The 24,176-nt window shown below is 42.4% G+C and overlaps 1 protein-coding gene across 1 annotated transcript in view; it reads left to right on the forward strand.

Moving 5' to 3' along the window:
• LOC126184645 (leukocyte elastase inhibitor-like) overlaps window positions 1–23,083 on the forward strand; it is a 187,941-nt gene extending 164,858 nt beyond the window's left edge. The window contains exon 4 of the mRNA XM_049927122.1: window positions 21,693–23,083. Within this exon, the coding sequence (XP_049783079.1) occupies window positions 21,693–22,986 (1,294 nt within the window). The 3' untranslated portion in view covers window positions 22,987–23,083. The remainder of the gene's footprint in view (window positions 1–21,692) is intronic.
• Window positions 23,084–24,176: the final 1,093 nt, after the last annotated feature.

Consider the following 24,176-nt stretch of genomic DNA (forward strand, 5'->3'; position numbering starts at 1 on the left):
GGACGTTTTTCTTGTATTACCCTATTTTGTTATAATGTTAGCAGTGTGACGCGGAGTTGATCAGAAGAAGATCTACGTAACGCACGTATATTGCAAGGTAATTATTTATTGTGTAACATACTCAAAGAAACATCTCGTTGCAGTTGGTTTACGGAAACGTAGTTAGATTTTATATCAGTATTTAATTCTATCTGAAGAAATGTTTGAATAATGAGCAACAATTTTCTATCTGCAGAATGAGCAGTGCTTTGAAAGGCAAGTTACTGGGTTGAAGTCCTAGTTTGGCAGATATTTTTAAATTGACAGGAAGCATGAATTTGTCATGTCCTCCTGTCAATTACGAAAAGAATTTACTTGAGGGCAACGAATTACCTATCTTCTCTTTCGGAAGAAATTGTATTATAACATGTGTTATTGTTTTAGGTCGCCTGTTACTGTCTTCGTTTTCTAATTTATATTTTTGTCTTTCTTCTTCTCTAGCTTCGGACAATGACTCGAGCACAAATAATTTGAATTATGTACAACGAAAAATGTATTCTGCCTGATAAGAATACGAAAATAAAAAATACTGAAATATACCATTAAAAACCAAGAAGTCGGAAAGGTATTTCCAGTAAGAAGAACATGCCAACGCGCACGCTGTAAATCCTGGAACTACATGGAAACGAAATCTTCTCCCGAAAGACAAATGAGTTGTTTTACAAACAATAAGATTGTCCCAACTATGTGTATGAAAATTAATGATGGCGGCGTAAGCATAGCTGCTACAAATTCGACTGTTGTGACGTCATGTTGTGTTCTCTGCATATTGTGTCCTGTCATAGCTGTCCAGTTAATTTACCCCTTCGACAGTATTATATTGTGTTAAGCAAGTTTGTTAGTGAACAAAACCTAAACAAAATTGAATTTCGTGATAATAAGTATTGGGTAGCTTCATGGACTTAGTAAACTTTATCGTTTTACTCTCATTGTAACAATAACCTCACACTTGGGCTTCGGTTCTTAAACGAACTTGTAGTTCTTATGTCGTAATAGATAATTTGATTGGAAGAGAATCGGCAAAGTTAGATTTAAATTATTACTTTACTATTCAGAAAAACAAAGTACCAGTAATACTTCAGCCCTATTGTAAATGATTTATTCGGGAACGGGATGAGTTAGTTGCTATTCGATAGAAGCTGGAACTTGCCCTGACTCCTGTCAAACGATTGCAAGCTACTGCCAGTCTGTGTGTTGGGTGAATACCGAGAGACAAATAACAACGTCAAGTACTATCCCCTCAGTGGATACAGTCTCCTCTCCAATAAGTACTCCTTGACTTGACTGCGAGTGGCGATTTATCTATAGGTTCTCGGCCCTGTAGAAAGGAGGCGGGGACTAGGGAGACCTCAAGGCATTACACAGACTACACTCCCACTAAGCAGCAAGTTTCAGGGGCTCTCTCCCACTGAAACTGAAGCAGTGCAACACATGTCATCTGTTAGGAATCCAGCCGTGTACTGGTCAGGAGGAAGCAAGCAGAAAAGGATAGAGGTTTGTTAACTGTCGGAGTTAAACGTACGATGAAAAATGGTGCCTCTAACGGAAATTGCAACAAGGACCAGGAAAATGCCTGCCGCCACTGAGGAAACAGCCTCAACCAGCGGCACAATGTGACTCACTATGAGAGTAGCGATCCATGCCTCTGAGCTCCGAGGAAATCCAATAGATTGTGGCACCCTAGCTCTGAGTCGTGTGCAGTGCCATAACCAAGGACTTCGACGTTTATAGGGTTCAGAAATGTAGGTTGTAGGTTCCCCTTAAACGAATCAGGGATTCACTACACGTCAGTAGCAGAAGTGTCCGACACTGAAGCACTGATAAAAACCAGTGCAGCTCACGTAATAACGCGTACAAAAAGCTAGCTAAAAGTTAATACTACAACAAGCAATGTGGGCTGGAAGTAGTATATTCATTGCACTAAACAAGTAAGACAAATAGCATAACTCAAAAATTGAAGCTGCAAGCGAGATTTTTTGACAACACTAGTGGGGCAATAAAAACGACTCTACGCCACTTTTAATTTATTCAAGATGGTTCACCCTCCCCCCACCTCTGCCCCAGCCCACTGATAAATTAATTACCCTCTCCCCCTCTGGGAATTCCCCAGCCCATCGGGGGTCCCTCCCCCTCTTCCTCTGGGAAATCGCCAACCCTCCTCTCCCCCAGTTCCATCCCTCGCCCCACCCCCTTCTCACTGGAAAATTGACGGTTAAAACGCACAATCTGTGCTGAGCAATTGGTGTGGAAGGACATTGGGTGGTTTTTCTGTATTTTGGAGTGTTATCCTTTTGGGGAATGTCTCTTTCTAGTGCATATGCTCACTTTGACGTATGGAGGCGAACTGGCCTAGATCACATTACCGCCACCAGAGGGCGCTGGGAAAAACAACCTCCCTCCCCACCTAGAAACTGGCAAGAACGCACCATTCTTTGGCTTTGGTCGGTGTTTCAGGTGGTCAGAAACATTTTCGTACCCCAGGTGTCCACCAGTTCTACCTGGAAGGATGGAATGTCTTTGCTCCACACCCTACAGGTTAATATAGGCCAGAGGCAACCACACGTTTCGTTCTGGGAAATAGGCTTGGTGGCCTTTGTGAGAGAAACCAGATATGCTTCGCTCTTTATTGGTGTTTCAAGTGGTCAGCAGCACTTAAGTGTGCAGGTGTCCCATGACTGTAAAGAGGATAGTTTCACTACTAGTCTACCACTAGAGAGTTACTACAGCCAGTCTAGCCAGTGTCACTATGTGGGAAGGATGGCGAGCACTTTGGAGACTTAAATGTTGCCATCCACCTGAAACACCGACAAAAGAATGTTATGTTCTCGCCAATTTCTAGTTGGGGAAGGGAGGTGGCATATCCCAGTGCCCTCGGGTGACGGTAATATGGTCTAGGCCAGTCAGTCACCACATGTCAGTGTGAGCACATACACAAGAAAACATGTTTATTCTCTGTGTTTACATATTTATTTCTAATCGTAGTCACTTTGCTGATGAACACATTTATCACAACGAGACTCCAGTTTATTTGAGTTTTTTTGATGGAGCCACAACCTCACTTCCGCTTACACCACCTCATTACATTTTCTAACAGTATGACATCCCAAAATATAGAAAACATGCTATGTCCTTCCACACCAATTAGTCAGCACAGATTGAGCTGTTTTTCTCACCAATTTCTCAATGGATGAGAGGTAGTAGGAAGTGTGGGTTTGATGTGGGCATTTTCAAGAAAGAAGGGGGTAATTAATTGATCAGGGGGCAACGCTAGGTATGGGGCGAGTGTCTGGCTTCTTGAATAAATTTGAAAGTGGCTTAAAATTGACTTAATGTCCGTAATAGCCACTCATTTCCAAGAGTTTGCAAATAAGTAGTAATTTGGTTCCTCTTTATACAATTAGACTCACTCCCAGATGTAACAGAAAATTTTAGAGAAAACCTTGGCTCGCTATTAAATGTGTTTCGAGACCATAGTCTAATCATAGGAAGAGTAATTATCCTTCAACCGACAGGGAAAGTTGCAGTTTTGTTGGAGGGCGTGCTGCAAAGTAATGCCTCCGTATTTTTGTGTGAAAGCTCTTTAGGCTTTTTAAATAAAAAGTTATGAACGTTCTACATATTTTTCTTGATTAATTGGTATTTGCAGCCCTCTGGCACTAGAGAGGTCCGACTTACAGCATGTAACGTGGCAGTGTGTAACGTAACTATGTCGGAGCGTAAGAAACAGTGTGTTGTAATCGAGTTTCAAAAGCGAAGAGTCCGTCCTAGCATGAGCACCCTGTCCTTTTGTTTGACAATACCAGACCACACCCGAGCACTGTGAATTCTGAAACAATCTGACGCCTTGGGTTCACTGTCCTTCACCATTCTCCAAACAGTCCCGACTTGGTCCCCGCAAATTTTCATCTGTTTCCAAAACTTAAACAACACCTCATAGGACTTCACTTTGATAATGATGAAGTGGTGCAAGCAGAGGTGAGGTTCTAGCTTCGTCAACAAAGTCAAACAAACTGGTGTCTCATTGTGAGAAATGTGTTCGTCGCCAGGGCGACTATGTTGAGAAGTAAATATGTAGACATAAAAATAGATATGTAATGTTAAAAAAAGTTTCTTTTATTTCACTATACTTAATTCGGAGGTATAAGTTTTCAACACGCCCTCGAAAGTGAAGAGTATGAAAAGATATCCTGTCAAACAATATCATATAACTTCACTAGAAACTGCCTAGAACAGGTAGTTGCGAAGCTCAATGAAGACGAAAATATATTACTTAAAATGTCGACAAATGGTATAACCACGATGATAACATCACAGATAATAGCTGTGTTAGAATGTAGGAAGATGCGGAAGTCGTGCAAATATCGATCAACGTTTAAGAGAAACTTAGGGCACGCATAAGAGGCGAAATATGTTAACAATAGATTTATATTTACTTTAGTGTTACAACAGTATAGCCTCATTAGCGTGAACACGCTTAAGACGACCCCGCGGTTAAAGCGAAAAAAATATTGGCGCCGGCAGGAATGCATTACTTCTTATGGCAAGTTTTATCGGTTAAGACGAATATCGGTTAAGGCGAATTACAAACTCTTTTTCAGTCCCTAGCGTAATTCAATTTCATTGCAACAAAACTTCTGATTTTATAGTACTTGTAAGTGTTAATTTTTTTCAAAATGAATGTAAGAAATGTAACTACAGAGCTAAATTCCCACTGTTGACTCGTTTCTAACGTATTACAGAATGCCAGACGCGATAATAACTTCAACAATAAGCGTGTACGGTACATTTAAATGTGTTCAGTAACATGTGCATTTACATTTAGAAATGCAGTCGATGCCAGGTGTTCTTTTAGTCGTTGTCAAATCGAGTTAGAATAACAAACAGAAATCTACAAACGGTAGCACGCGAAAAATGGTAGAGAGGAAACAGACAGCTACAAATGTACAAATGATTCTAGTTGAAGTGGACTGTGGTACAAATAAAACAGCAATTGCAGAGCAGTTTGCAATTCCAAAATCTACTTTATCTCCGATAATTAAAAATGGAAAAAAATAAATAATGCTGCCGCATCAGGTTCCGGAAACAAATCTAAACGACTTCGTAGCGCTAAATGTGAAGATATCGAGACGTCACTACTGGAATGGTTTAATCATATGCGTGAATCTAACATACCTTTAAGTGACCTTACGATTCAGTCAAAAAGCAAATGAGACATCCAAAAATATAGGCATCGAAGACTTCAGTTGTTCTGTTGGTTGGCTGTATCGGTTCAAAAGGGGCAGTCAGTTTCATCTGTAAAAATCTATGGTGAAGCAAATGAAGTTGATGAAGAAAGTCCAAACAGGTGGTTGCAGGAATTCGACCAAGTGAGGGAAAAGTATGTCTCGTGTGATGTGTCCAGTATGGACGAAACTGGACTCTTCTGCAAACTTTCTCCAAATCGCACCCTGGGGATAAAAGGTGACAAGTGTCACGGTGGAGCACGCAGCAAACAACGTTTAGCTGTTGCGCTTGGATGTAAGGTGGACGACAGTGAGAAGTTTCGTCCCTGGATTATAGGTAAGTCCAAGAAACCACACTGTTTGGAAACTACAAATATGGACACTTTACCTTGCACCTACTCTCACCATAAGAAAGTTTGGATTGACGGGACATAATTTCGTTAGTGGTTTCTTTGTTTAAACAAGCGAATAGCTGCTCAAAATAGACATGTTCTTCGTACACTGAACAGATGTACCGCCCATAACGTACAGGATCTGAACCTAAGCAGCATCAAGAATCTGTCTTTTCAAAATGGCTGGTTCAAATGGCTCGGAGCACTATGGGACTTAACATCTATGGTCATCAGTCCCCTAGAACTTAGAACTACTTAAACCTAACTAACCTAAGGACATCACACAACACCCAGCCATCACGAGGCAGAAAAAATCCCTGACCCCGCCGGGAATCGAACCCGGGAACCCGGGCGTGGGAAGCGAGAACGCTACCGCACGACCACGAGATGCGGGCAATCTGTCTTTTCCACCAAACGCGAAAAGCTGCCTTTAGCCCTAGGACCAGGGCATCATTTCTCTCATGAGGAGATTTTATCGCAAGCGACTTGTAAGCGCTACAATTCGTGCTGTCGAAAAAAAAAATAACACTGCAACTCCAAACTGGAATCTGCTTGACGCAATGAAAGCCATCGCAGCAGCCTGGAACTCCGCGCCGCCACTTCACACAGAGAAGTGCTTCAACACAGAATGGGGACATAACAACGCTGGTGATAAAAGGACTTCCTGGCAGATTAAAATTGTGTGCTGGACCGAGACTCGAACTCGGGACCGCTGCCTTTTGCGGGCAAATCTTCTATCAACTGAGCTATCCAAGCACGACCCACGACCCGTCCTCACTGCTTCAGTTCTGCCAGTACGTCGTCTCCTAGCTTCCCAACTTCACAGAAGCTCTTCTGCGAACCTTGCAGAAATAGCACTCCTGGATGAAAGGATATTGGGGAGACATGGCTTAGCCACATCCTGGGCGATGTTTCCAGAATGAGATGTTCACTCTGTAGCGGAGTGTGCGCTGATATTTAACTTCCTGGCAGATTAAAACTTTATGCGCGACCGATACTAGAACTCGGGACCTTTGCCTTTCGCGGGCAAGTGCTCTACCAACTGGGCTATCCAAGCACAACGCTGTGAGGATGGGTATGAATCGTGCTTGCTAAAGGCAAAGGTCCCGAGTTCGAGTGTCGGTCCGGCACACGGTGTTAATATGCCAGGAAGTTTCATATCAGCGCACACTCCACTGTAGAGCGAAAATCTCATTCTGGGAACACTAAAGATGTCCACGAGTTAGACGATGCCACTTCACCTGATGAATGGACAGTTCTGCAAGACGTTGGGAATCCTGAGATTAGTTTTGAGGAGTTAATTAGTGCAGACGATGGTGTTCCCGTATGTGCTTCAGTAGAATCTGATGTGCCAAAAGCTGTGACCGAAGTGCACGAAGGGTCATCGCAAGAAATTGCGGAGGATGAGAATACAGATACCATTCCACCCAGACGTATGGAGATGTTTACAGCTTTAAACAGTTCAGCACGATTTGTGTCAATATCCGACGTTATTGCTGGGTTTACGGACGCTGTAGTTACAGTTGGTTATGATATTACAAGATATTTTCGCTCCTGTAAACGTCAGCGAATCACGCTTGAATTTTTTGGAGGAAAATATTGTAATTTTTGGGTACTTACACTTTTACAGTCCTTTTGTAGTGTCATTAGTCTCAGTAATGTAAAGCTATTGATGCTGTAGTGTATTACGCATTGCTGTAATACTGCGCCGTCCGCTGTGGCCGAGAGGTTCTAGGCGCTTCAGTCTGGAACCGCGCGACCTCTACGGTTGCAGGTTCGAATCCTGCCTCGTGCATGGATGTGTGTGATGTCCTTAGGTTAGTTAGGTTTAAGTAGTTATAAGTTCTAGGGTACTGATAACCTCAGATGTTAAGTACCATAGTGCTCAGAGCCATTTGAACCAGTTTGTAATACTGCACGTGTATACGTATTAAAATCTGTATTTTTCACATAAACGAATCTTTTGTAACACGACCTCTTGCTCTTTCGATCCTTTCGGATTCGTAGCAACGAGGTTATACTGTATTATTCGTGCAGTGCTATGGCCGTAACTTATTACTGACGGAAATGGTAAATGTTGCATCTTGAAGCACCAGTCAGATATTTACCAAACTTTGTGGAGATGTTCATCACATAACGGGTATTAAATGATTGAAATTTCATTCCATTAGGAACTGATGTCCGTCATCAACATCAGTATGAAGTGTGAATTCCATACCTTCCAATACTATCTCGTAGTCGTTGTCGAATGGAAGTAAAAATGCTTTTTCCCGCCTCGTCAAGACGTGATCTATGAGTGACAATATCAGGGATCTGTATATTCCCCATGGGATTTTCAGTGTGAACTATATTGCAATGTCTTGCATTATTCTGATGGAATTTTCCATTTGATATCCTGATCACGAAGGGTGTGGCATCAGATTTAACATTCTCTCCCCATACTGACGACATTCAGCGTCCCTTCAGCAACTGCCTAATCAGTCCTGTTTTCATACTCAATCGTTCCCTACAACAATATGGAGGAGTTGGTGAGTTACAGGCCTTACAATTCGCTATTTCCTGTAAGCTTTCACCAGTAGATGTACAAAATCCTTGCTGTTGAAATGACTGTCACAGACAGAAGCAAGACTCATTGTTGAACACCACAGAACGGCACTTACTGTGCCAGTTGGCTTTTCTCTGCGCCGTCCAAGTCTCCGTTGTCTGTAGTATGGCGTCGCGGGTACCTGACGAATGGTGACTCGAGATATCAGCACAGCTTTCAGCAGTCTGTTCCAATCGGTTCGTCGTAATGCTGTTCCTCTAACGTCTGCCAAGATTTCATGGGTTGTTGTCTGTCTATTCGTCAGAGCCAGTCGAACAATGCTACGATCTTATCTTCGTGTTGTCTCTGTAAGAGGACGCGTACCTACTCTTATTGCCACAATGTTGTCGTGCTTTCATCTCGTCATCACTCGTCCTGCCGTCATTTCACTACAGCCAACGATGTGTGTGATGTCGGTATGGTACTCGCATGACCCTCATACCAGTGAATCGACCTGTGTGAAAGTCCGAAAGAGGGGAACAAACTATGCGGTCACGTTATGTGGGCACGCTGTGACGTGATTTCCTCTTGAAAAGTTACAGTAATATTAGACACAACAAATAACCGTCATGTAGACACACCACTCTTCATCTGTATGGATGACTGTCTACTGTACTGAAAATAAGCTCGCATAAAGATGAAATTTTAATCAACGTATTCCACAAACACGGAAATATTGGTGGATACAAAAAAAAAAAAAATGGTTCAAATGGCTCTGAGCACAATGGGACTCAACATCTTAGGTCATAAGTCCCCTAGAACTTAGAACTACTTAAACCTAACTAACCTAAGGACATCACACACACCCATGCCCGAGGCAGGATTCGAACCTGCGACCATAGCAGTCCCGCGGTTCCGGACTGCAGCGCCAGAACCGCGAGACCACCGCGGCCGGCTTGGTGGATACAGGTTGATTCCGTGACGAGGTTAAAGACTTCAGCGTTGATGGAGAGACATCTGTATCACCTTGAGGTAAGGGATCCTGGTCCAGAAATGACCGAGTTGGAAGTTGTGAGACAAAATCGTTCTGATACCTCTGACAGTGTGACGCTTCTACTGCAAACTCTTTGTTTTCCATATTGTAGGAGGAGGTAGTATGGACGAAAACAAGGAAAAATTACCCAGTAAACAAGGGTTGTAAAATGCATACCTGAAGAGTTATGAGTAATTGTTCAGTGGAGGAGATGTGTTTCACAGGAGCGAAGATGAGCAAATACTCATAACTCTTAAAGTATGCACTTTAAGGCCTATGTTTACTGAACATTTTATTTTGTTTTGGTCCATACTGCACCCCCCGCCCCCCAAGATTATGGATAACAAAGAGCTTGCAGTAGAAGTGATCAACTGTCACAAGTGTCATCACGAGCCGCGCGGAGTGCCCGCGCAGTTTCAGGCGCCATGTCACGGACTGTGCGGCCGCTCCCGCCGGAGGTTCGAGTCCTCCCTTGGGCATGGGTGTGTGTGTGTGTGTGTGTGTGTGTGTGTGTGTGTGTGTGTGTGTGTGTGTTGTTCTTTGTTTAAGTTAGTTTAAGTAGTGTGTAACTCTAGGGACCGACGACCTCAGCAGTTTGGTCCCATAGGAATTCACACACATTTGAAAATTTTGTCATCACGATTTCCGCATGTAACTTTCGACTTGGTCGTTTCCGGACCAGGGTCCTTACCTCAGATTGATACATTTTTATTTCGCCATCACCAGTTGAAGTTTGTATCACCATCATAGAACCACATATGTACTGTAGTAACGTTCCGTCAGGGTGTTCATGGAGTGACATAGAAACACCAATTGGAAGAGTATCTGGGAGCGTAATGACTCAGTTCTATAGACAAATGTATAGGAATCAGATTAAAATTTAATGATCTGCAACTGCATTTAATTCACATGCTACCCACAGGAATAGAATTCGTTAACCAGTTGGTATCAGGCTGAAAGGCATTGTGTAATGAAACAGAACAACGTTAAAATAAGTATAGTTTTGGAAGTTTTATTGGAAGTGAACTTACTAGTAGCTCCACAATATTTTAAACGACGGTATGCTGAAGGTACTGTTGTCATAACTACCTATAAATGTCACCAAGGGCTATAGGCGACGCAATATGTTGTCAGTTTGGGCCTATACATAAGTAGTTTGTTTCAGTACTACATACTACCAACTGTATAATTTTTTTTATTATTCAGAATGGCGAAAGAAAAGGTACTTTATGGTAGTTCTGTATAACATTTATATATCCACTCTGAAAGTTATTTTAATTCTAAGCTTTTTTCATATCTTTATATACAAATATAACTTTAGTTTTTATGAAGGAGTGTTCTTGATACACACAGATAAAATTTGTCACTGTACAGGAAATAGTCGAGATTTCCATGTCTGAACTGTAGTTTATGACTTACGTGGAAGGGTGAAGTCAGTACATAAAAACGACTCTTGGTTATTGTTCTGTTTCTAAGCCTTGAGTGTGTATCAGCAGATTTTGTTGTTTATGTGACGTTCTTATTGTGGCATTGTCATCAATTATCGAAGCTCACTTACGAGATTCCGTGTTACAGTGCAGGGAGGGATAATGGAAGACACGCTCATCGTATCTACGGAGTCTTATTCTTCGCCATGTTGTCTGTAGATGGCGTGACGTGACAACACTGCATTTTGAGGATGCCGTTAAATAGTAGGTCACGTAACACTTTGGAAGTTATTGCAGGAGAAGAAACTCCATGTGTACTTCCTTCAGAAGATTAAGGTACTAGTACGATCTGATTCCGCTCTTGGTTTAAAATTTGTGCATTAGTTCTTCATGACTATTTTAAAGATACTACACACACACACACACACACACACACACACACAAATTAAGCACAGAATTAATCGATTTTACACATGACAGTTATTTTTTTAACAGTCGGAAATCTCGGACAATCAGCACCCTCCTGAGATTGCTGTTCTGTCTCAACAACGAAGGTTTCTCATGAACATGTGGGCTGGACGAATTGGTAGTCATTTTGTAAAATCAGTACTTCAGCCCCCACTGTTAATTAGAGTGTCTTTCTATCACTATGTGTGTACCACACGTAGGCAACGGCTGGAAGTAGTGCCACTCGTCGTTCACAACAACCTCGGCTTTCAGCATGACACAGCCTTAGTAGTTTCGCTGTGAATGCGGCAAGCTCTAAACTTTGGGGTAGTTGATCACCAGCATTATGAATTAAAGACGCTGGAAGACAAGAGGACAGTTTTAAGAAGAACTTAAAATCACTTTTATTGGCAACTTTTAGTTCATAAAGAGGTATATGAATAAATAATAATATTTGATTGTAGTTGGTTTAAATTTATCCAATTTTATTGTAAATTAAGTAAAATCCTTTTAAGTAAATGGTCAACGTCTATTCATATTTTTACTTAGAAAATATGTATTTGTAAATTCACAGATATTGTACATCGTAATGAGTTGTCGCAAATAAGATTAACGGAATGTGTACATAGGCCGAAGGTTACCTGTTATGTGGCACATTGGCGAATTTAACAAGGATTTCTTTCGAGGACATACTAAGACTTTGAAACACGTTATTCCATTATCCGCCACGGGTGAGGGATTGTTGCCGTCCGCTGTGGCCGAGCGGTTCTGGGCACTTCAGTCCGGAACCGCGCTGCTGCTACGGTCGCAGGTTCGAATCCTGCCGCGGGCATGGATGTGTGTGATGTTCTTAGGTTAGTTAGGTTTAAGTAGTTATAAGTCTAGGGGACCACATATGTTAAGTCCCATAGTGCTTAGAGCCATTTGAACCATTTTTTTGAGGGACTGTCCGAATCAGTGATGTGTTTCACGACTTGATGTAGACACCGGACACGTCGGCAGAGTTCTGTGCTCGTTCATGCGAGTAAAGAGACTCCCGACATACTATTTGACGTCTTTGGTAAACTTATTCGAACGTATCTCCAGTACGCGCGGCCGCTACGGTCGCAGGTTCGAATCCTGCCTCGGGCATGGATGTGTGTGATGTCCTTAGGTTAGTTAGGTTTAAGTAGTTCTAAGTTCTAGGGGACTGATGACCTTAGAAGTTAAGTCCCATATTGCTCAGAGCCATTTTTGAACGTATCTCCAGTACAATGTAATTTCTGTGGAACAGTTGTTATTCATTGGCAGAACTGTACAGACGTCTCATGCATATAATTCACAAACGATAAAAAATTAAATGTTCGATAACAAGAAATTCTCCTCTGTGTGCGACCTTTCGTATCACACCATTTGTCGGCGAGGACCTGAAACATTATGTATGTCGTTTTGTCCACACTGACAGGAATAATGATTTGGTGTGTCAGATTTCCTTGTAAGAAAGACAGTAGGGATATTTTTTCGGAGCAGCGGATATGGTTGTCGCTATTGCGACTTTCGTCGCGAACGGAAAAGACGGTCCTGCCTTTCGTTTCCGAAAGCGAAACGCAGAAGCTTTATAACATTATTTAATATAATATAACTACTCACTCATTGCGAATGTGCGCACCTAAAATGTTCTCTTAGATTTATATTAAAGTGACTTTTGTTGTTCTTCAGGTATAGCGAACGACAGAAGATATTATGGTTAACTGATAATGATATCCTTATTCATTAATTTTACGATACGTTTATGTGACTGTGAAATATTTCCAACTATTACGCACTTGCGTAAGGTGCCAATTTTCACAGTCATTATTTCTCTATACCAAACACTGAATTTCACTCACAAATGTTCCTGGATGGCTGCTTTGATAAGTACCTACAGGAGAAATTCACTGTGTACCACTAGTTAGTAACATTTATAGGTTTGATTCGGGATACGCATTGTTATATGTAAAAAGGTTGATTTTATTTCGGTTAGTTTAGAAGAACAAGAAACATTAACACTTGATTTCCTGTAGATGTCTGGTGTTGCGTTAGGTGAGTGAAGATACGTAGTGTCGCTTCTTTTTAGTCTAGACGTTAGTTTGAAGTCATCTGATGAAAGATCACTAGTTAATATGCCGAGAGCAGCGTACAAAGAAAACACGCCTCGAATGTCAATATTTTAACAATAAATTGCCAAAGAATTCGTGACGAAGTCTCGCAATTTATCGCCCTCCGAGAGAGCTGTAGCGCTCAGATTATACACGAAACAGAGAGCTGGATGCAGTCCGAAGCAGACAACTCCGAAATTTTTAAAACGCTTCAGACGTATAGCTAAAGGACTGGTTGGACAACATAAGAGGGGGCATGTGCATGGCAGTCGGTAAAACTGAGTCCGATTGCAAAGTTATCTGGACGAGAGTAACCACCCTAGGAAAGCTCAAATTAATCATAGGATGTCTTTACTGGCAACCATTTTCACTGCGATTGTTGTAAAATGATTCAAAGAAAGTCTCAGCTCAGTAACGCCGAATTAACCCAATTATGCGGTATCAGCTGGAAGCGACTTTAGTCTGCCGAATATAGTCTGAGATGTATATGGATTCATTGTAGGCGGTACAGACAGAAAGTCTTTCTCCGACAACCGTCTTGAGTAACTAATTCGACTACCCAAACGTAGTTGGAATATTTTAAAGCCCCCTGTGAACCATGGACCTTGCCGTTGGTGGGGAGGCTTGCGTGCTTCACCGATACAGATAGCCGTATCGTAGGTGCAACCACAACGGAGGGGTATCTGTTGAGAGGCCAGACAAACGTGTGGTTCCTGAAGAGGGGCAGCAGCATTTTCAGTAGTTGCAGGGGCAACAGTCTGGATGATTGACTGATCTGGCCTTGTAACACTAACCAAAATGGCCTTGCTGCCTTAGTACTGCGAACGGCTGAAAGCAAGGGGAAACTGCAGCCGTAATTTTTCCCGAGGGCATGCAGCTTTACTGTATGATTAAATGATGGCGTCCTCTTGGGTAAAATATTCCGGAGGTAAAATAGTCCCCCATTCGGATCTCCGGGCGGGGACTACTCAAGAGGACGTCGTTATCAGGAGAAAGAAAACTGGCGTTCTACGGATCGGAGCGTGGAATGTCAGATCCCTTAATCGGGCTGGTAGGTTAGAAAATTTAAAAGGGGAAATGGATAGGTTAAAGTTAGATATAGTGGGAATTAGTGACGTTCTTTGGCAGGAGGAACAAGACTTTTGGTCAGGTGAATACAGGGTTATAAATACAAAATCAAATAGGGGTAATGCAGGAGTAGGTTTAATAATGAATAAAAAAATAGGAGTACGGGTAAGCTACTACAAACAGCATAGTGAACGCATTATTGTGGCCCAGATAGACACGAAGCCCACGCCTGCCACAGTAGTAAAAGTTTATATGCCAACTAGCTCTGCAGAAGACGAAGAAATTGATGAAATGTACAATGAAATAAAAGAAATTATTCAGGTAGTGAAGGCAGACGAAAATTTTATAGTCATGGGTGACTGGAATTCGAGAGTAGGAAAAGGGAGAGAAGGAAATGTGGTGTCACCGCCAGACACAACACTTGCTAGGTGGTAGCCTTTAAATCGGCCGCGGTCCGCTAGTATACGACGGACCCGCGTGTCGCCACTGTCAGTGATTGCAGACCGAGCGCCGCCACACGGCAGGTCTAGAGACACTTCCTAGCACTCGCCCAGTTGTACAGCCGACTTTGCTAGCGATGCTACACTGACAAATTACGCCCTCATTTGCCGAGACGATAGTTAGCATAGCCTTCAGCTACGTCATTTGCTACGACCTAGCAAGGCGCCATTACCAGTTAATATTGTGATTGTGAAGCATGTACAGTCAAGAGAGATGTTCACCAATTGTGGATTAAAGTTAAGTATTCCAGAAGCTATGAACTCTTTTTGGCTACTACAATTCCTTGTCATTTTCCAGACCTCACGCCAGCCTGCGTGAGCTTAAACGCATGCCTTTCGGCTTCCTCCAAACTCCGTGAATTGGCTCCTGCCAGTTCACAACAGGAAACATAGTCGGTGAATATGGATTGCGGCTAAGAAATGAAAGAAGAAGCCGCCTGGTAGAATTTTCGACAGAGCATAACTTAACCATAGCTAACACTTGGTTCAAGAATCATGAAAGAAGGTTGTATACATGGAAGAATCCTGGAGATACTAAAAGGTATCAGATAGATTATATAATGGTAAGACAGAGATTTAGAAACCAGGTTTTAAATTGTAAGACATTTCCCGGAGCAGATGTGGACTCTGACCACATTCTATTGGTTATGAACTGTAGATTAAAATTGAAGAAACTGCAAAAAGGTGGGAATCTAAGGGGATGGGACCTGGATAAACTGAAAGAACCAGAGGTTGTACAGAGTTTCAGGGAGAGCATAAGGGAACAATTGACAGGAATGGGGGAAAGAAATACAGTAGAAGAAGAATGAGGGATGAAATAGTGAAGGCAGCAGAGGATCAAATAGGTAAAAAGACGAGGGCTAGTACAAACCCTTGGGTAACAGAAGAAATATTGTATTTAATTGACGAAAGGAGAAAATATAAAAATACAGTAAATGAAGCAGGCAAAAAGGAATACAAACGTCTCAAAAATGAGATCGACAGGAAATGCAAAATGGCCAAGCAAGGATGGCTGGAGGACAAATGTAAGGATGTAGAGGCTTATCTTACTAGGGGTAAGATAGATACTGCCTACAGGAAAATTAAAGAGACCTTTGGAGAAAGGAGAACCACTTGCATGAATATCAAGAACTTTGGTGGAAGCCCAGTTCTAAGCAAAGAACTGGAAGCAGAAAGGCGGAAGTAGTATATAGAGGGTCTATAGAAGGGCGACGTACTTGAGGACAATATTATGGAAATGGAAGAGGATGTAGATGAAGATGAAATGGGAGATGTGATACTGCGTGAAGAGTTTGACAGACCACTGAAGTACCTGAGTCGAAACAAGGCCCTCGGAGTAGACAACATTCCATTAGAACTACTGACAGCCTTGGGAGAGCCAGTCCTGACAAAACCCTATCATCTGGTGAGCAAGATTTATGAGAAGGCGAAATACCCTCAGACTTCAAGAAGAATATAATAATTCTAATCCCAAAGAAAGCAGGTGTTGACAGATGTGAAAATTACCGAAATATCAGTTTAATAAGTCCTGGCTGCAAAATACTAACGCGAATTCTTTACAGACGAATGGAAAAACTAGTAGAAGCCGACTTCGGGGAAGATCAGTTTGGATTCCGTAGAAATATTGGAACACGTGAGGCAATACTGACCCTACGACTTATCTTAGAAGCTCGATTAAGGAAAGGCAAACCTACGTTTCTAGCATTTGTAGACTTAGAGAAAGCTTTTGAAAATGTTGATTGGAATACTATCTTTCAAATTCTGAAGGCGGCACGGGTAAAATACAGGGAGCGAAAGGCTATTTAAAATTTGTGCAGAAAGCAGATGGCAGTTATTAGAGTCGAGGGGTATGAAAGGGAAGCAGTGGTCGGGAAGGGAGTGAGACAAGGTTGTAGCCTATCCCCGATGTTATTCAATTTATATATTGGGCGAGCAATAAAGGAAACAAAAAAAAGTTCGGAGTAGGTATTAAAATCCATGGAGAAGAAATAAAAACTTTGAGGTTCGCGCATGACATTGTAATTCTGTCAGTGACGGCCAAGGACTTGGAAGAGCAGTTGAACGGAATGGACAGTGCCTTGAAAGAATGGTATAAGATGAACTTCAACAGAAGTACAACGAGGATAATGGAATGTAGTCAAATTAAGTCGGGTGATGCTGAAGGAATTAGATTAGGGAATGAGACACTTAAAGTAGTAAAGGAGTTTTGCTGTTTGGGGAGCAAAATAACTGATGATGGTCGAAGTAGGGAGGATATAAAATGCAGACTGGCAATGGCAAGTAAAGCGTTTCTAAAGAAGAAAAATTTGTTAATATCGAGTATAGATTTAAATGTCAGGAAGTCGTTTCTGAAAGTATTTTTATGGAGCGTAGCCATGTATGGAAGTGAAACGTGGACGATAAATAGTTTAGACAAAAAGAGAATAGAATCTTTTGACATGTGGTGCTACAGAAGAATGCTGAAGTTTAGATGGGTAGATCACATAACTAATGAGGAGGTATTGAATAGAATTGGAGAGAAGAGGAGCTTGTGGCACAACTTGACTAGAAGAAGGGATCGGTTGGTAGGACATGTTCTGACGCATCGAAGGATCACCAATTTAGTATTGGAGGGCAGCGTGGAGGGTAAAAATCGTAGAGGGAGCCCAAGAGATGAGTACACTAAGCAGATTCAGAAGGATGTAGGCTGCAGTACGTTCTGGGAGATGATGAAGCTTGCACAGGATAGAGTAGCATGGAGGGCTGCATCAAACCAGTCTCAGGACTGAAGACCACAACAACAACAACAACAGATATAAACAGGCCTGACCTCATCGAAGTTGTCTGTATAGAGACAGGGATTAGCGATTAAGACGTCATCGTAGCCTCGATGGTCACTGTAGTTAACGCATCCATTAAAAAGTCTAGGAGAATTTTTTATGTTTATGTTGTAAACATCAGATAAGCATTTGTTAACGACCTACTTAGAAGCCGGTCGAAGTGGCCGCGCGGTTCTGGCGCTGCAGTCTGGAACCGCGAGACCGCTACGCTACATTCAGGCATTCAGCCACACGTGAGCATGCTGCCATTCCTGCAAGACAACATTCCGTATATATGCAGCAGAGGCAACTACGTTGGCGACCGCGGAATGAAACTGTCTTGAAGACTGCTCATCACGTTGGTGCAATGATGCGGAATTGTAGATTCTAAGAAGCTACGGTGACTCGTTGAATCCAATGTGACACTGGAGACGCTGCTGACGTGCTGTCCTACGCCCAAAGAATCCAGCAGACGATGGCTGTTGACTAGGGTGGTTACATGCCGGATCTGGCAACAGAAACAACCTGCTGTAGTTTTGATGTTTCCTAATGAATGAATAAGCATAGACGAGGGCTGACTTTAGTCACAGAAGCATTGATACCAACAGTAGTACTAGTAGTTGGACAATTGTTTAAGTGACTCACTATAGATTATTAGCTGGCTAAGCTGTGGATTTTGCTCCTAGTCCAGTTTTGACTTAAATATTCGTGGGAAATTCTGAACAATGTTTATGGAATAAAGACCCTTTGAGTGTAAACACTAAATACCGTAAATATGGGCAACTTTGTGACACTTTCAGCGCTTCTTGTAACGTAACTTATACGAGTATGTCCTGCGACGTTTAATTTCCACATACTGGTACTTGGAATTTTATAACTTTATCTTTTAATTTTGACAGATGTAATGTTTTTATGTGCAATGAGGTATTCGTAATATGGAATATTATTTGTTACGAAGTTTACCCCAGCTCAGGACAACATTGTGACATGAAGTCTAAGACAGAGAAAGTACCGTTAAATTCATCTGTCACAACGATGAGCTGAATTTGTGTTCCTTTATTACACATAACTGTAACTTTGTTACAGATTTTCCATGGTTCATGAGTTTGTTTTATCTATATACAGAAAAAAATTTTCACAAATTTTTCCAAATTTGTAAGATTAATTTTCATAATTTCCTCAAAATTGAAATAGTTATACGCCCATCCCCAATAAAACAAAAAAGAAAAATGTGAAAAAATCAACTGCACTAAGCAAGGTAATAAAACAGTACTTTAACACACTTACTTACGAATCTGTTATTGGAAAAAAATGAGAAAAAATATGACAACACTTGCATTCAACACAAAATCCTTTAAGCAAGGCAATTAGTTTAAACTGTTAGACACTTACTTATAAGTTCACTGATAGGAGAAAAAACAAAATCATAACACATTAAATACAATATTCGGAGCATCTGTATATTATATTAAAAAAAACCATAATGGGTAAGAAAACTTTACCGTTTTTTACTAAACCCTTCAGAAATGCCACTGATTTCAATAATGAGACTTGTTTTCTACAATTTCAACTGCCACAATTGTTTCTGCGGCTATGTGGGCTGTCACAGAGCTACCCGTTTCTCTTAAGATATGTGGATTTTCTGATGACCAAATTCGTGAATTTAGGGAATTAATGTTGACAGACAGGTGAAACCAAGCTGCATCAGTGAAAAAGGTTCGATCTGAAACACCAACTCCATGTCGGTTAAGAAATCGCTGAAACTAGTCTCAATTTTCAATACGCTATTCGTTTCTCGTGGGCCATACATTGCAATTATTGCACAGTAGTAATTTTATACTGGTACATCTCCAGTTCATTAGTTATGGCAGTAAGTGCTGTCGTACGAGCCTTATAGCCTCTTGCAATGATCTCCTCTCTGATTTTGCTGGCCACCGCAATAGGATGTCTGAAATGTCGTCAAGCTTCCATTTTGTTAAAACTGTGGTCCTACCAGTCCGTGGTGCATCATGAACAGAACCTGTTGTCTGGACTTCGCGAATTAAATCGCACACGGTGTCACGATGGTGACAACTCGAAGCAGGAAAATGCAGCGTCACATGCTCCGTAAAGTTTCCTTTGCACGGAAAACATCTTCCACTAAACTCGCTCTCTCTGTAATAGTAAGCATTCTCACTACACTCAGCTTATGCAAGAACTAGACAGTAACACAACTAACAGCAGCAACGCACACACATTATTACTACCACTACAGGTCCACGGAACACGTGAAGGGGAGAGACTTGAATGCGCTGCCATCCTTACGAGCCTTGCAAGGCGAGACACGCGACACTCCCCGCTGCGAAGAGACTGCGGACGCACGGTGTAAATATGCCATTGTAAAAATCGTTATTTCAATTTTTTTGCTCTGTTTCGGTATCGCTTTTCGTATGCAATACCTTTTCAAGCTGTTCTTCAGTACTCTTGTAAAGAATCAATTTCATTTTATTTTATTAGAATTGTTAATTTATTTTAAGTTCTTATGTAGGCTTTTTCGAGGTTAGTGTTAATGTACTTCCTTGCTCGTTCCCTTTACATTTATTTACTGTTTAACTTTTAACTTTTTAACTGTATTACCACTACACTGTCAAACAGACATTTACTCTGTTTCCGTGCCTCACATTTGACCGCCAACGTTTTTTTCAGTGGTGTTCACGAGTATTGTATCTTTCTGACTATGTTAGTTAAACTTGATGACGGCCTTCTAAGTTGAAACCGGTTTTTAAAATAAACTAATTCAGTAGGACTTGCACAAAATTGTGGTTTCCATTTACGGTTGTTAGTATCTTTTATAGTGGTAGAACGTAGTTCTTTATCGTTTTTCTGTTCCTTTATCTTAGTATTAGGAGTTCTTCTTTGCAGTGTTTGTAGTATTGCTGGAATATGAGGAATTTTTCCCCTCGTTGTATATGTAAATACCAGGTAGTAGTAATTATCATATATATTTTTTATTGTAGACAAAAATGTTAGTTTTGTGGGCCATTTCAACTTTCTAGATAATAGGCTGTAACTGAGAAGCATACATAAATGAAATAAAAAATAACCAGAAGAGTTATACTAAAAGAAAATCCCATTCTACACTACTGGCCATTAAAATTGCTACACCACGAAGATCACTTGCTACAGACACGAAATTTAACCGACAAGAAGAAGGTGCTGTGATATGCAAATGATTAGCTTTTCAGAGCATTCACAGAAGGTTGGCGCCGGTGGCGACACCTACAACGCGCTGACATGAGGAAACCTTCTAACCGATTTCTCATACACAAACAGTAGTTGACCGGCGTTGCCTGGTGAAACGTTGTTGTGATGACTCGTGTAAGGAGTAGAAATGCGTACCATCACGTTTCCGACTTTGGTAAAGGACGGATTGTAACGTATCGTGATTGCGATTTATCGTATCGCGACATTGCTGCTCGCGTTGGTCGAGATCCAATGACTATTAGCAGAATATGGAATCGGTGGGTTCAGGAGGGTAATACGGAACGCCATGCTGGATCCCAACGGCCTCGTATCACTAGCAGTCGAGATGACAGGCATCTTATCCGAATGGCTGTAACGGATCGTGTAGCCACGTCTCGATCCCTGGGTCAACATATGGGGACGTTTGCGAGACAACAACCATCTGCACGAACAGTTCGACGACGTTTGCAGCAGCATGGACTATCAGCTCGGAGACCATCGCTGCGGTTACCCTTGACGCTGCGTCACAGACAGGAGCGCCTACGATGGTGTACTCAACGACGAACCTCTTGATGAACTGTGGTATCGTGTTGAAGCTGCATGGGCAGCTGTACCTGTACACGCCATCCAAGCTCTGTTTGACTCAATGCCCAGTCGTATGATAACCGTTATTACGGCCAGAGGTGGTTGTTCTGGGTAATGATTTCTGAAGATCTATGCACCCAAATTACGTGAAAATGTAGTCACATGTCAGTTCTAGTGTAATATATTTGTATAATGAATACCCGTTTCTCATCTGCATTTCTTCTTGGTGTAGTAATTTTAATGGCCAGTAGTGTAGATTCTGCTTGTTATACGAAAGTCCTTGGTTATGAAATCGCATTTCCATTCTTGTGCTTGCAGGAGAGACCCAGTGGGTGCGCAGAGGCGCGTGAACGCGTGGGTGTCTGAGCACACTCGCGGCCACATAGACAGCATTCTGTCCCACCCTCTTCCGCCGACGACGGCCGCCGTCCTGGCCAACTGTATCTACTTCAACGGCCGCTGGGAACAGCCGTTCGACCCGGATGTCAGCATAGAGGCGCCTTTCCACCTCAACTCCACCAGCACTGTTCCCGTCACTCTGATGCGCAACACCATTGAGGCTATGTACGCCAACAGCAGTACTTTCAGCCTCGTTGCGCTGCCCTATCGACACCAGCAGGCTGCTATGTACCTCGTCCTGCCACATGACAAGCACAAGGACATCGGTCAGTTCATGTCTGACCTTTCATTACAGGAACTTCACCGCGTGATCGAATCAGTAACTCTCCACGTTGTCAATCTTGTCATGCCGAGAATGAGTCTATCGACGGTGTTCAGTCTTCGTGGACCTCTTGCGAGGCTGCAGAAACGGAAGGTGCCGAATGAGGACAACGAGTATGAGAAGACATTGGAAAACGTGGTAGCGCTGCGAGGAAAGGAACAAAACAATTCCTGTAATAGTTCTCATCTAGAGTGTGAGCGGATTGTTGATAGTGAACACGTTAATAAATCAAACATAGTTACACAGACGGCTTCGCACGGAAATGGCACAGATGTTTTAAGAATTTCGGCGCTGGACAATACCAGTTATGACGAGTACAGGTTGGCCAGGTTATCTGAAACGGAGCGACAATACTTTAAAGCGAACAACAATCAGAGTTCTGCTGAAACCGCTGCAGCGCTGACTGACTTCTACAAGCCCTACATTAACTCTGCCTCGGTTCCCAGCAACGGCAAAAAACCGGGTGATTTGTCGCTTAAGTGGACCCGAACACAAAACAAAACGACTGTATCTAAACCGGGCAGTACTGCACCGGATCCGAACTTCAAGCCCACGACGAGACAAAGCAGTCCGGCAACCACAACAGAAACATCGAATACTGGCAGCCCACGGCCGCCCAGCGAACTCGTGCTGGACGTGACCGGGGCATCCGACGATCCGAGATTCCGCATCGACGACATCATCCACCAGTCGTGGCTGGAAGTCACTGAGACGGGGACTGAGGCGGCCGCCGCCACTGTCTCCGCCATCGACTACTCTGGAGACTCGGTCGTCTTCCTCGTCAACAGACCGTTCCTCTTCTTCATCAGGCACGAGGTGACGCTGGCGCCTATCTTCTGGGGAGTCATCACAGACCCAACGTCTGCCAGTTCCTCGCTTTCTGCTCAGTAGCGACCTGAACAGCTGGAATAGTGTGTGTCGAAAACCTTTTGGATGAAAATTATGCAGATGGCAAAAGATCATGATATGAATAAATTGAGATAAGGAATTGATGACTGGCAATCACTATTTAGTTTCTTGTCGGAGTAAACTACTTTCACCTTCTAGCAACAATTTTAGTTCATGGCAACTGTTAAAATCGAGAACCACCAGTCCCAGTTCACGCCATACAACAGCCCATAAAATTTTGCCGCACTGTCTCAAATACCCCTGTTCTCTGCTGCACAGTGAGATATGTAACTCCGGCCTCTACCATCTGGTTTTAGTTCAGTTTCTTGTGGAGTTTCATGCACCGAGAATTTCGAGGGACCCTCCCCCCGTCCCCCCAGGAAAGAATCCGTAGGAATGAAATGCAGCGATAACTGTGCTATGACTATGGTTTAGGACCACTATTTGAAGTCTGACAATGAGTTTATGTGTCCAGCAGATGCTCTTGGATATTAATGTCGAAGTGGAGTGGCACAGAGCAGTGTCTGAACCAGAAGTTTTTCTGAAACGAAGGGTACTCTCTCCGACAACTGTTTTAGCACATCTTGAATGAGCACCATATACCGGGTGATCAAAAACTCAGAATAAATTTGAAAACTGAATAAATCACGGAATAATGTAGATAGAGAGGTACAAATTGACACACCTGCTTGGAATGACATGGGGTTTATTGGAACCAACAAAAATACAAAAGTTCAAAAATGTCCGACAGATGGCGCTTCATCTGATCAGAATAGCAATAATTAGTATAACAAAGTAAGACAAAGCAAAGATGATGTTCTTTACAGGAAATGCTCACTATGTCCACCATTATTCCTCAACAACAGCTGTAGTCGAGGAATAATGTTTTGAACAGCACTGTAAAGCATGTCCGGAGTTATGGTGAGGCATTGGCGTCGGATGTTGTCTTTCAGCATCCCTATAGATGTCTGTCGATCACGATACACTTGTGACTTCAGATAACCCCAAAGCCAATAATCGCACGGACTGAGGTCTGGGGACCTGGGAGGTCAAACATGACGAATGTGGCGGCTGAGAACACTATCATCACCAAACGACGCGCGCAAGAGATCTTTCACGCGTCCAGCAATATGGGATGGAGCGCCATCCTGCATAAACATCGTACGTTCCAGCAGGTATTTATCAGCCAGGCT

This window comes from Schistocerca cancellata, chromosome 4, assembly GCF_023864275.1.
Source record: "Schistocerca cancellata isolate TAMUIC-IGC-003103 chromosome 4, iqSchCanc2.1, whole genome shotgun sequence".
Classification (NCBI taxonomy): domain Eukaryota; kingdom Metazoa; phylum Arthropoda; class Insecta; order Orthoptera; family Acrididae; genus Schistocerca; species Schistocerca cancellata.